The sequence below is a fragment of the Nerophis ophidion genome, linkage group LG03, assembly GCF_033978795.1.
Source record: "Nerophis ophidion isolate RoL-2023_Sa linkage group LG03, RoL_Noph_v1.0, whole genome shotgun sequence".
Classification (NCBI taxonomy): domain Eukaryota; kingdom Metazoa; phylum Chordata; class Actinopteri; order Syngnathiformes; family Syngnathidae; genus Nerophis; species Nerophis ophidion.
The window spans coordinates 6,260,039-6,273,609 of NC_084613.1; the positions used below are offsets into that span (position 1 = coordinate 6,260,039).

The 13,571-nt window shown below is 43.6% G+C and overlaps 1 protein-coding gene across 3 annotated transcripts in view; it reads right to left on the minus strand.

The window, feature by feature from the left end:
- Window positions 1-13,570, minus strand: part of rev3l (REV3 like, DNA directed polymerase zeta catalytic subunit) — a 95,852-nt gene extending 82,282 nt beyond the window's left edge. For all 3 annotated transcript variants that reach the window (XM_061894100.1, XM_061894099.1, XM_061894098.1), the window contains exons 1-3: window positions 13,458-13,570; window positions 13,259-13,398; window positions 4,731-8,364 (exon numbers count right to left, since the gene is read on the minus strand). In XM_061894100.1, coding sequence (XP_061750084.1) covers window positions 4,731-7,912 — 3,182 coding nt within the window. In that variant the 5' untranslated portion in view covers window positions 7,913-8,364; window positions 13,259-13,398; window positions 13,458-13,570. The remainder of the gene's footprint in view (window positions 1-4,730; window positions 8,365-13,258; window positions 13,399-13,457) is intronic.
- Window position 13,571: the final 1 nt, after the last annotated feature.

Consider the following 13,571-nt stretch of genomic DNA (forward strand, 5'->3'; position numbering starts at 1 on the left):
ATTGCTTGTTTTCATGCGATGCCACAGTTCCTTGGCCACGTAAGTCTTGTTTATTTCTTGCCACGGTTTTGTGTTTGTTCCACGCCAGGGATCGGGAACCTTTTTGGCTGAGAGAGCCAAAAAGCCAAATATTTCAAAATATATTTCCGTTAGAGCCGTATCTTTTTTTTTTTAACACTGAACACAACTAAACACATGCATTTTTGAGTAAGACCAACATTTCTAGAGTATAACAGGTCTTTGTAATAACATTGTTATTCTGAAGCTAACTGTGGAGGGGGCGTGGCCTGCGGGCCTGCAGCGACAGGTGCGTAGAGGGCCAACCTGGGCCTTGTTATCTAATCACCTGTCGCTCTGTTATAAGCAGCAGCAAGGAGGAGAGACTGGGTCGGGGCTGGAAATACTATCTCTGGAAAGCAACTGAGAGACTTATTGAAAAATAAAACAATATTATAACCCTGAAACAGGCTCTCATGTCGGTGCTCGGGGGTCTGAAGAACCCCCAGGAGGGCAAGCCCCACACTAACCAATAATAAATAAATAACTTCTTACCATTAACGCAACTTCTTGAACAGGTGCGGTAGAAAACGGATGGACGGATTAAAAATGCATGAGAATGTTTCTTAATTTTAACATTATTTTTAACACTGTGATTACAAGTGGAATTGTTCATTACTTATCGTGTTAAGCAACGTCGGGTCAGATTTATCCGAGAGCCAGATGCAGTTCCACGCCATAGTTTATGTTTGTTTGTTTCATGCCACAGTTTTGTGTTTTTTTTCCACGCCATAGTTTATGTTTGTTTACCTCACGCCCTGCCGAGATTTATCGAGTTAATAAATATGTTCCTACCTGCAAGCCTTGTCCGGAATAGTCCGTTTGCATCCCGGGAGAACAAACCTCGCAGTAAGCTGCGACCCCCCAGTCATGACAATCAATCCAATCCATTTCTCCATTTTCTACCGCTTAATACTGTCATATTGAGTAAAACAACACATGTTTTGTGTTTGGAAACCTTACAAAATATCATTTTTCTTATTAAACTCACAAACATACATTATTACAAGCATTATTAGGACATTTTGCATGTTTGGTTTTGGAGTTATGTTTATGTAACTGTCATATTTAGTATGACAGTTACACTGTCATATTGAGTAAAACAAACTATGTTTTGTCTTTGCAAACCTTACAAAAGCACAAGTTTTTGGTAAAACTCACAAAGATACAATTATTACAAGCATTATTAGACATTTTGCATGTTTTGTTTTGGAGTTATGTTTATGTAACTGTCATATTTGGTATGACAGTTATACTGTCATATTGAGTAAAACAAACTATTTTTTGTCTTTGCAAACCTTACAAAAGCACACGTTTTTGGTAAAACTCACAAACATACATTATTACAAGCATTATTAGACATTTTGCATGTTTGGTTTTGGAGTCATGTTTATATATATAACTGTCATATTTAGTATGACAGTTATACTGTCATATTGAATAAAACAAACTATTTTTTGTCTTTGCATACCTTTCAAAAGAATAAGTTTCTAGTAAAACTCACAAAGATACATTATTTCAGGCATTATTAGACATTTTGCATGTTTGGTTTTGGAGTTTTGTTCATATAACTCATATTTAGTATGACAGTTATACTGTCATATTGAGTAAAACAAACTATTTTTTGTCCTTGCAAACCTTGCAAAAGCATAAGTTTTTGGTAAAACCCACAAAGATACATTATTACAAGCATTATAAGACATTTTGCATGTTTGGTTTTGGAGTTATGTTTATATAACTGTCATATTTAGTATGACAGTTATACTGTCATATTGAGTAAAACAAACTATTTTTTGTCTTTGCAAATCTTACAAAAGCAAAAGTTTTTGGTAAAACTAACAAAGATACAATTATTACAAGCATTATTAGACATTTTGCATATTTGGTTTTGGAGTTATGGTTATATAACTGTCATATTTACTATGACAGTTATACTGTCATATTGAGTAAAACAACACATGTTTTGTGTTTGGAAACCTTACAAAATATCATTTTTCTTATAAAACTTACAAACATACATTATTACTATCATTATTAGACATTTTGCATGTTTGGTTTTGGAGTTATGTTTATATATATAACTGTCATATTTAGTATGACAGTTATACTGTCGTATTGAGTAAAACAAACTATTTTTTGTCTTTGCAAACCTTATAAAAGAATAAGTTTCTAGTAAAACTCACATAGATACATTAATACAATCATTATTAGACATTTTGCATGTTTGGTTTTGGAGTTATGTTTATCTAACTGTCATATTTAGTATGACAGCTATACTGTCATATTGAGTAAAACAAACTATATTTTGTCTTTGCAAACCTTACAAAAGCACAAGTTTTTGGTAAAACTCACAAACATACATTATTACAAGCATTATTAGACATTTTGCATGTTTGGTTTTGGAGTTATGTTTATATAACTGTCATATTTAGTATGACAGATATACTGTCATATTGAGTAAAACAACACATTTTTTGTCTTTGCAAATCTTACAAAAGCATATGTTTTTGGTAAAACTCACAAAGATACATTATATCATTATTACACGTTTTGCATGTTTGGTTTTGCAGTTATGTTTATCTAACTGTCATATTTAGTATGAGAGTTATACTGTCGTATTGAGTAAAACAAACAATTTTTTGTGTTTGCAAACCTTACAAAAGCATAAGTTTATAATAAAACTCACAAAGATACATTATTACAAGCATTATTAGACATTTTGCATGTTTGGTTTTGGAGTTATGTTTATCTAACTTTAATATTTACTATGACAGTTATACTGTCATATTGAGTAAAACAACACATGTTTTGTGTTTGGAAACCTTACAAAATATCATTTTTCTTATAAAACTTACAAACATACATTATTACTATCATTATTAGACATTTTGCATGTTTGGTTTTGGAGTTATGTTTATATATATAACTGTCCTATTTAGTATGACAGTTATACTGTCGTATTGAGTAAAACAAACTATTTTTTGTCTTTGCAAACCTTATAAAAGAATACGTTTTTAGTAAAACTCACATAGATACATTAATACAATCATTATTAGACATTTTGCATGTTTGGTTTTGGAGTTGTTTATCTAACTGTCATATTTAGTATGACAGCTATACTGTCATATTGAGTAAAACAAACTATTTTTTGTCTTTGCAAACCTTACAAAAGAATAAGTTTCTAGTAAAACTCACAAAGATACATTATTTCAGGCATTATTAGACATTTTGCATGTTTGGTTTTGGAGTTTTGTTCATATAACTCATATTTAATATGACATTTATACTGTCATTTTGAGTAAAACAAACAATGTTTTTTCTTTGCAAACCTTACAAAAGCACACGTTTTTGGTAAAACTCACAAAAAAAAACAATTATTACAATCATTATTAGTCATTTTGCATGTTTGGTTTTGGAGTTATGTTTATCTAACTTTCATATTAAGTATGACAGTTATACTGTCGTATTGAGTAAAACAAACTATTTTTTGTCTTTGCAAACCTTTCAAAAGAATAAGTTTCTAGTAAATCTCACAAAGATACATTATTTCAGGCATCTTTAAACATTTTGCATGTTTGGTTTTGGAGTTTTGTTTGTATAACTCATATTTAGTATGACAGTTATACTGTCATATTGAGTAAAACAAACTATTTTTTGTCTTTGCAAACCTTACAAAAGCACAAGTTTTTGGTAAAACTCACAAACATACATTATTACAAGCATTATTAGACATTTTGCATGTTTGGTTTTGGAGTTATGTTTATATATATAACTGTCATATTTAGTAGGACAGTTATACTGTCATATTGAGTAAAACAAGACATTTTTTGTGTTTGCAAACCTTACAAAATATATTTTTTCTTGTAAAACTCACAAACATACATTATTACAAGCATTATTAGACATTTTGCATGTTTGGTTTTGGAGTTATGTTTATCTAACTGTCATATTTAGTATGACAGCTATACTGTCCTATTGAGTAAAACAAACTATTTTTTGTCTTTGCAAACCTTACAAAAGCACAAGTTTTTTGTAAAACTCACAAACATACATTATTACAAGCATTATTAGACATTTTGCATGTTTGGTTTTGGAGTTATGTTTATATATATAACTGTCATATTTAGTAGGACAGTTATACTGTCATATTGAGTAAAACAAGACATTTTTTGTGTTTGCGAACCTTACAAAATATATTTTTTCTTGTAAAACTCACAAACATACATTATTACAAGCATTATTAGACATTTTGCATGTTTGGTTTTGGAGTTATGTTTATCTAACTGTCATATTTAGTATGACAGCTATACTGTCATATTGAGTAAAACAAACTATTTTTTGTCTTTGCAAACCTTACAAAAGCACAAGTTTTTGGTAAAACTCACAAACATACATTATTACAAGCATTATTAGACATTTTGCATGTTTGGTTTTGGAGTTATGTTTATATATATAACTGTCATATTTAGTATGACAGCTATACTGTCATATTGAGTAAAACATTTTTTGTCTTTGCAAACCTTACAAAAGCATAAGTTTTTGGTAAAACTCACAAAGATACATTATTTCAGGCCTTATTAGACATTTGGCATGTTTGGTTTCGGAGTTATGTTAAATAACTGTGATAATATTGCCTAATAGTAGCTTTTTGTTAAATATGAATATATTCTCACATTGGTTTCCCAGGGGCATCGGCGGGGTCACTGCAGAAGGGCTCCTGAAAGGTGGCCTCGGATATCTCCAGGTCCTGCAAAGTGCTGAGGATCTCCTCCCTGCTCGGAGGGGACATGAGGGGCTTCAGGATGTGGGCTCCTCCTCCTCCTCCTCCTGGTCCCCGCAGCACCTGGCTGGCCCTCACCTGAGAGAAGGAGCTGACAGACCGAGGAGAGCTACTGGGCGTGGTGGATGTGAATCCGTCAATGCCTTCCAGAAACTCGCCTGTAGGGGAGCCCTCGTGGCAGGCGAATGAGGCGGAGCTTAGAGGCAAGACGGGATCACAGGCTGAAAACAGCAGATCTTTTCTCTCACAGTGGAAGTCCTGAAAGGGGCTGAGGGTCTGGGCGTGGCCCGAAGACAAGTGGCCGTCTCCGGGTTGGAACTTGTCCGAGTCAATGAAGGTGAGGTGGTTGGGTGGACCCTCCCCATGGTCCCGTCTGTCCAGGATGTCGGCGCTGGAAGGCTTGAGCCGGTGCCATTCGAAGTCCTCCTCAGAACCTGGCAGCCAATCCGACTTCTTTTCGAAACCCAGTGCCTGGGCGACTACTGCCTCCTGGTTGGCATCACTCAAAAACTTCAAAGGTAAATGTTTGTCGGTCAGGACGAACTGAGTGCCGCTGTACGGGCTGGAGAATTCTGTCTGATCGATGGCGTTTATGTCAAAGGAACAGTTGTGTGGCAGTTCTGGGGACAGGCTGTCTTCTATCAGGTTGCAAGTGTCCATGTCCGGGTTGGACGGAAAGAGCAAGCAGTCATCCAAAGTTATGTCCTCCTGCTTCACTGACAAAGTAGGCCGAGTGTTGTTCGTCTTGCTTTTCCTGGGTTTGATATCCTTGGGCATTGAAGAAGTGGTGGCCAGTGGTTTCCTTGGAGTAGCTTTTCTTGATTTGGCTGGTTTGGTTATCGGAGCTGCGACAGTGGAACGGTTGGCAGAATCCCCCGCCGGAGTTTGACCGTGCTGACTCTTTTGGTAAAGTTTCCTGAGGACAGACAAGCTGCAGGGGGTCTGAGAGAGACCGGAAACCTGCCTGTTGGTTAAGCCTGACTGTGTGGAGGCTTTTGCTGATTGAGAGTTTTTACGGTCTTTTTGTGAGGTTGAACATGTTGACGCTTTGAAGTCCCCCGTGCCAGGTTCTACCTTTACAACAGTGGTCTGACAACTTTGCTGCTTTGTCTGAACCTGTGGTGACGTATTTTGATTGGACTCTAAAAAAGAAATCTTAGAGTCCTCGATTTTTGGTTCAACTGTTGTCTGGTCTTGACTGTTACCTACATTTACTAGCTTTTTTGACGGAGATGAATCGTCTTCTGGGAAAAGTACCTTTGATATATCTTTCCTGGTATTGTGATGTTTAGGATCCGTTGACTTCCTTTTGTTCGCCCATCTGGGTTTTGGGGTGTTTGCCGTGCTGTTTATTTTTTCAGCTTTCTTTCCCCGTCTTGAATTAGCCTTTTCGATTTGTAATTCCTCGTTTTTTGGATTTTCTCCTCGGGTCTTCGCTGCAGACTTTTTCTTGAGGTTCCTTTTAGAATCTGTTGATGTCTTAGGTTTGGACGTTTTACACCTGCTTCGAGCTCTTTTGGTTGCAAAGAGTGGCATTTGATGAGAAAAACTAAGACACGGATCACTGAGTGGGTTTATTAGTTGCTTTGAAGTACTCCGGGCCATGACGGGGTCTGTTGGGGACCAGCAGCGAGGGGGCGTTGAGTCTGTTGGGCTTTGTGCACTGTCGGAGAGATAGCCTAGCTCCAACATAACATCGGTGTAATCACGGTTCTGGTCATCTGCATGCTCACAGTAACATGGTCGAGGAGGGGGTAGGGAGGGTAAACCTTGACTCCTCTGAGATCCCTTTTTTCTTTTGACCTTTTCATCCGATCCAGATTGACATTTGGAGTTGTTTACAGTACTTTTATTTGTCGAGTTGACTTTCGACTTCCGTTTCTGCTGTTTTTTTGCTTTTGCCTCCACGGCCGGGAACTCGACTGCGGCGGACTCTGGAATCTTTGGCCAGAAATCCTTCAGAGGAGCCAATTTATTGTACTCATCCAACTTCTCCTTTGTCAGTGTTACCCTCTGCTCCTCCGCTTTGACCTTACACATTTTCACCAACATGTTTTTCTGTCCTTTGAACCGGTTGATAATGATGTACTTGACGATGACAGGGGGTTCCTTCTTACGTCGTTTCTGGTACTTTAGGTCATGCCCACTACGGACGTTGCACCCTTTGAGACGTTCTTTCACAGTGGATTGGCTTTTAGAGCGGGCAGTCCCTACGTAGTCTCCGTCTTCGCTGTCGTATAACATCTTTCGTTTAGTCCTCAGAGTGTATTTACTCCCAGGCAGGGATGAGGGGTTTGTACAACTGGTTGTGGTGGCTAAATCTTGCAGGAGACCTGAACTGTCTTCTTTAGTTTCCTCTGAGAAACTGAGAGCCGGGTCAGTGTCCGTGGAAGTGGGCACAGGAAGCTGATCGGCCGCTTTGTTTACAGATCCCTCCCCGATTTCTGGCTCATCTTTTGTGAGCGATTGTCCCTCTTGGACTGGCTCGTCTGAGATGGACTCTTTTGCGGAATCCTCCTCACAAACTAACATTTCTGTGTCCCCAATGCCGGGGTGATCGGGAGTGACAGAGGTGCAGCCAATGCTAATCTGGCTATCGGAGGTGGAGCTGTCATCTATGTTTAACTTGTTTCTCGGGCCTGAGGGTCTCTTTTTACCGACTTTTAGCCTTGACCTACGACTCTGCAACTGCTCCGGCTCCGGGAGCTTTTTGCTTAACGCTTTCTTTCTATTCAGGCAGTTCGAGAGAATGACACTGGGGAAAAACTTGTAGTGCGCTTCCTGCTGGCCGACGACAGTCTTTTCGGTTTGGTTTTTCTGATAGTCCTCGTACCTTATTTTCAGCTCGCCCACGTCTCCTTCTTCGCTGTCTTGACTTTTCTCCCCCTTATGGAAAACCTCCTCTTGTAGCGCCGATGCGGCCGAGGGAATACTCCTTAGGTGGGGGCTATTTCTGTCCATCTGGCTAAGTTCGAGGTCTGCCTTGGTGGAGCAGTTTCTCAGCTCGGAGTAGCAGAGAGAGAAGGCTCTGTGGTTCTGAAGGATTGACAGACAGTTGGTTTCTACATTCGTCATGCTGCTGTAATTCTTTCTTCTTTTCGTGATCTTACTGCTGCTGAACTGGAAACTGTTAATATCCGCGTTATCCAGAGCTAAAGAAGCTTTTCGAACGTCCTCTTTGTCACCGCAGACGGCCTGCACCTCCGGGTGACTGATTGTCTTGCAGGGGATCGGGTGTTTGACCGGGGGGATGTAAGGGATTTCTTTATTGACCTTCAAGCCCGCGGAACATTCACTACTGCTGTCTTGACGGTTCTTAGGCTGAAAGTGCTTGTCGAGGGGTTGCTCCTTGTCCAGCCCATGAACCGGTCGGTGCTCTGGGAGCTTACATTCCAGGAAGATCTTAGCTGTGGAAGGGGGTTCAAGATGGCCAATCTCTCCAGGGAAGGGATTCCTTTTCACGATTATCTTCTCCGTGACTATGAGAGAAGACTGAGTCCGAGAGCCGCTCTCTGTTAAGGATGAATCTAGGAATGGAAACAGAAAGAGAAGTCTGTCTTTACAATTTTCCCAATTGCATGTTAACTTGTGTTAGCAGTTCATCAGAAGAACATCATCTCGGAAGAATATCTCTCGGCAAGGGGTTGACAAGGCAGAACAAAAACCTACCAGACTTCAAACGAGGAACAACAGGAAGAAATTGGAGGATCATTAAAAGCAGGTGTGTCCTGATACACCTTTTTCTTTTCAGATTGAATATTGATATTGCAGCCTTGATTGTTGGCTTATACCGATAACAATCCAGTGTCTCCCCCAGAAAATGTGTTAGTTAAGGTGGTGTCTCTCCGGCGGACAGACCGGGGAAGGGGGGTGGGTGGGTGCAAGGATCGGTCTAACTCGGCCTGTCGCCATTACGTCCCCACCTCGTCGCTGCCACCACAGCCTGGGGGGAGGCAATAGACTACAGACTGTGGTGAGGAAGCCTTGATTGTTGGCTTATACCGATAACAATCCAATGTCTCCCCCAGAAAATGGGTTAGTTAAGGTGGTGTCTCTCCGGCGGACAAACCGGAGAAGGGGGTGGGTGGGTGGGTGGGTGCAAGGATCGGTCTAACTCGGCCTGTCGCCATTACGTCCCCATCTCGTCGCTGCCACCACAGCCTGGGGGGGGCAATAGACTACAGACTGTGGTGAGGAAGCCTTGATTGTTGGCTTATACCGATAACAATTCAGTGTCTTCCCCAGAAAATGTGTTAGTTAAGGTGGTGTCTCTCCGGCGGACAGACCGGGGAAGGGGGTGGGTGGGTGCAAGGATCGGTCTAACTCGGCCTGTCGCCATTACGTCCCCACCTAGTTGCTGCCACCACAGCCTGGGGGGAGGCAATAGACTACAGACTGTGGTGAGGAAGCCTTGATTGTTGGCTTATACCGATAACAATCCAATGTCTCCCCCAGAAAATGTGTTAGTTAAGGTGGTGTCTCTCCGGCGGACAAACCGGAGAAGGGGGTGGGTGGGTGGGTGGGTGCAAGGATCGGTCTAACTCGGCCTGTCGCCATTACGTCCCCACCTCGTCGCTGCCACCACAGCCTGGGGGGGGCAATAGACTACAGACTGTGGTGAGGAAGCCTTGATTGTTGGCTTATACTATACGATACAATTCAGTGTCTTCCCCATAAAATGTGTTAGTTAAGGTGGTGTCTCTCCGGCGGACAGACCGGGGAAGGGGGGTGGGTGGGTGCAAGGATCGGTCTAACTCGGCCTGTCGCCATTACGTCCCCACCTAGTTGCTGCCACCACAGCCTGGGCGGGCAATAGACTACAGACTGTGGTGAGGAAGCCTTGATTGTTGGCTTATACCGATAACAATCCAGTGTCTCCCCCATAAAATGTGTTAGTTAAGGTGGTGTTTCTCCGGCGGAAAGACCGGGGAAGGGGGTGGGGTGGGTGCAAGGATCGGTCTAACTCGGCCTGTCGCCATTACGTCCCCACCTCGTCGCTGCCCCCCACAGCCTGGGCGGCAATAGACTACAGACTGTGGTGAGGAAGCCTTGATTGTTGGCTTATACCGATAACAATCCAGTGTCTCCCCCAGAAAATGTGTTAGTTAAGGTGGTGTCTCTCCGGCGGACAGACCGGAGAAGGGGGTGGGTGGGTGCAAGGATCGGTCTAACTCGGCCTGTCGCCATTACGTCCCCACCTCGTCGCTGCCACCACAGCCTGGGGGGGGCAATAGACTACAGACTGTGGTGAGGAAGCCTTGATTGTTGGCTTATACCGATAACAATCCAGTGTCTCCCCCAGAAAATGTGTTAGTTAAGGTGGTGTTTCTCCGGCGGAAAGACCGGGGAAGGGGGGTGGGTGGGTGCAAGGATCGGTCTAACTCGGCCTGTCGCCATTACGTCCCCACCTCGTCGCAGCCACCACAGCCGGGGGGGGCAATAGACTACAGACTGTGGTGAGGAAGCCTTGATTGTTGGCTTATACCGATAACAATCCAGTGTCTCCCCCAGAAAATGTGTTAGTTAAAGTGGTGTCTCTCCGGCGGACAGACCGGGGAAGGGGGTGGGTGGGTGCAAGGATCGGTCTTACTCGGCCTGTCGCCATTACGTCCCCATCTCGTCGCTGCCACCACAGCCTGGGCAGGCAATAGACTACAGACTGTGGTGAGGAAGCCTTGATTGTTGGCTTATACCGATAACAATCCAGTGTCTCCCCCAGAAAATGTGTTAGTTAAGGTGGTGTCTCTCCGGCGGACAGACCAGGGAAGGGGGTGGGTGGGTGCAAGGATCGGTCTAACCCGGCCTGTCGCCATTACGTCCCCCCTCGTCGCTCCCACCACAGCCTGGGGGGGAAATAGACTACAGACTGTGGTGAGGAAGCCTTGATTGTTGGCTTGTACCGATAACAATCCAGTGTCTCCCCCAGAAAATGTGTTAGTTAAGGTGGTGTTTCTCCGGCGGACAGACCGGGGAAGGGGGTGGGTGGGTGCAAGGATCGGTCTAACTCGGCCTGTCGCCATTACGTCCCCACCTCGTCGCTGCCACCACAGCCTGGGGGGGCAATAGACTACAGACTGTGGTGAGGAAGCCTTGATTGTTGGCTTATACTGATAACAATCCAATGTCTCCCCCAGAAAATGTGTTAGTTAAGGTGGTGTCTCTCCGGCGGACGGACTGGTGGGTGGGTGCAAGGGTAGGTCTAACCCGGCCTGTTGCCATTACGTCCCCACCTCCTCGCTGCCACCACAGCCTGGGGGGGCAATAGACTACAGACTGTGGTGAGGAAGCCTTGATTGTTGGCTTATACCGATAACAATCCAGTGTCTCCCCCAGAAAATGTGTTAGTTGAGGTGGTGTTTCTCCGGCGGACAGACCGGAGAAGGGAGTGGGTGGGCGGGTGCAAGGATCGGTCTAACCGGCCTGTCGCCATTACGTCCCCACCTCGTCGCTGCCACCACAGCCTGGGGGGGCAATAGACTACAGACTGTGGTGAGGAAGCCTTGATTGTTGGCTTATATCGATAACAATCCAGTGTCTCTCCCAGAAAATGTGTTAGTTAAGGTGGTGTCTCTCCGGCGGACAGACCGGTGGGTGGGTGCAAGGATCAGTCTAACTCGGCCTGTCGCCATTACGTCCCCACCTCGTCGCAGCCACCACACCCTGGGGGGCCAATAGACTACAGACTGTGGTGAGGAAGCCTTGATTGTTGGCTTATACAAATAACAATCCAATGTCTCCCCCAGAAAATGTGTTAGTTAAGGTGGTGTCTCTCCGGCGGACAGACCGGGGAAGGGGGTGGGTGGGTGCAAGGATCGGTCTAACTTGGCCTGTCGCCATTACGTCCCCACCTCGTCGCAGCCACCACAGCCTGGGGGGGCAATAGACTACAGACCGTGGTGAGGAAGCTTACAATTTCTGGTTGTGTTTTCCGCTCCATTTGCTGATATACGATATATATCTCAATATTTTTTCCTTAAAGTAAAAACAAAACAGTCCTAGTTACCTGAGTACTAAGTCTGTCATTATCATGCCACATGCTGATATATGCTCAACTCATCATTCATTTCAGCATTTGGAAGCCTGTCGTTGATGTTTATTATGTAAATGTTATATTTGTATCAACATGTGATAGCAGGGACCCTGCCATTCAAAACTAGGCTGCTACATTACTAATGATTAATGTAACTAGAGGGGGACAGGGGGTCGCCCACATCTCAGGTCCTCTCCAAGGTTTCTCATAGTCAGCATTGTCACTGGCGTCCCACTGGATGTGAGTTTTCCTTGCCCTTTTGTGGGTTCTTCCGAGGATGTCGTAGTCGTAATGATTTGTGCAGTCCTTTGAGACGTTTGTGATTTGGGGCTATATAAATAAACATTGATTGATTGATTGATAGCTGTAAAAATAGTACAATAGCAATAGGAGAGACTATTCATCCCGGAACACCATGGAGTTCATATAGGCTTTATGATGCACTTGCATTACTAAATCAGAGACAGAAACTCCTCATTTAGCATAATGTCCTTTTTGCTGTTTCAACACAGTTCAATCAACACAGAAAAAGGTCAAGTGAAATAACAGACAGACAGAGCTTTGGTGTCCGTAACACACGCACGAACGCACACAAAGTGAGCTAACTTTACGCTAATTAGCCTTCCCCTCAAGGACTGCGAGCGAGCTGAGCTTCCGCTTATGTTTCTAGAACGTCAACGGACTCATAGTGATGTTACTAGCAGTAGACTGGAGGTGTTCATCATAATTTGGGGAGAGACCTGGTAAACACCCATCTGTTCATCAAGACGCAGGAGCACTGACTCTATGCGCTCTGAATACGCACTGCTGATTGGCTGTTACTTATTTCCCACCATAATTTACAAATAAATTCTTTAAAATTCCTACAATGTGAATTCCTGGATTTTTTTCCCCCCACATTGATTGATTGATAGTTGTAAAAATAGTACAATAGCAATAGGAGAGACTACTCATCCCTGAACACCATGGAGTTCATGTAAGCTTTATGATGCACTTGCATTACTAAATCAGAGACAGAAACTCCTCATTTAGCATAATGTCCTTTTTTGCTGCTTCAACACAGTTCAATCAACACAGGTTGGTAGAGCGTCTGTGCCAGCAACTTGAAGGTTGCAGGTTCGATTCCCGCTTCCGCCATCCTAGTCACTGCCGTTATGTCCTTGGCAAGACACTTGACCCACCTGCTCCCGGTGCACCCACACTGGTTTAAATGGAACTTAGAAATTGGGTTTCACTATGTAAAGCGCTATATAAATATAATTCACTTCACATTCTGTCTCTCACAGTTGAAGTGTACCTATGATGAATATTACAGAACTCTGTCACCATTTTAACTGGCTGACTAAATACTTTTTTTTGACCCCGTCAATGAAAGCCAAGGCAAGACTCACCGCTGCTTTCGTCCGCCGCCCCGTCCAGCTGGGGGATGGACAGGTGGAACAAAGAATGACTTGCACTGCCCTCCAGGTCTTCATCAGAGAAGTCCTGTTGCTCATCACTCAGACTGTCCTCCGCCTCCTTGGAACTGGGTCTGTACACACCAGAAAGGCGGTCTTGTACCTGCCGTCGTAGTGAATGTGGAGGACTCACCTGGGCAGAAAGGAACTCGCCGGGGGTTCCTTGTCCACCGCTGGGACATGGCGACGCTCAACTCTGCCTCTTCCTCGTCCAGCGCCGGCCGCGCCTCCTCTTCATCACTGTTGT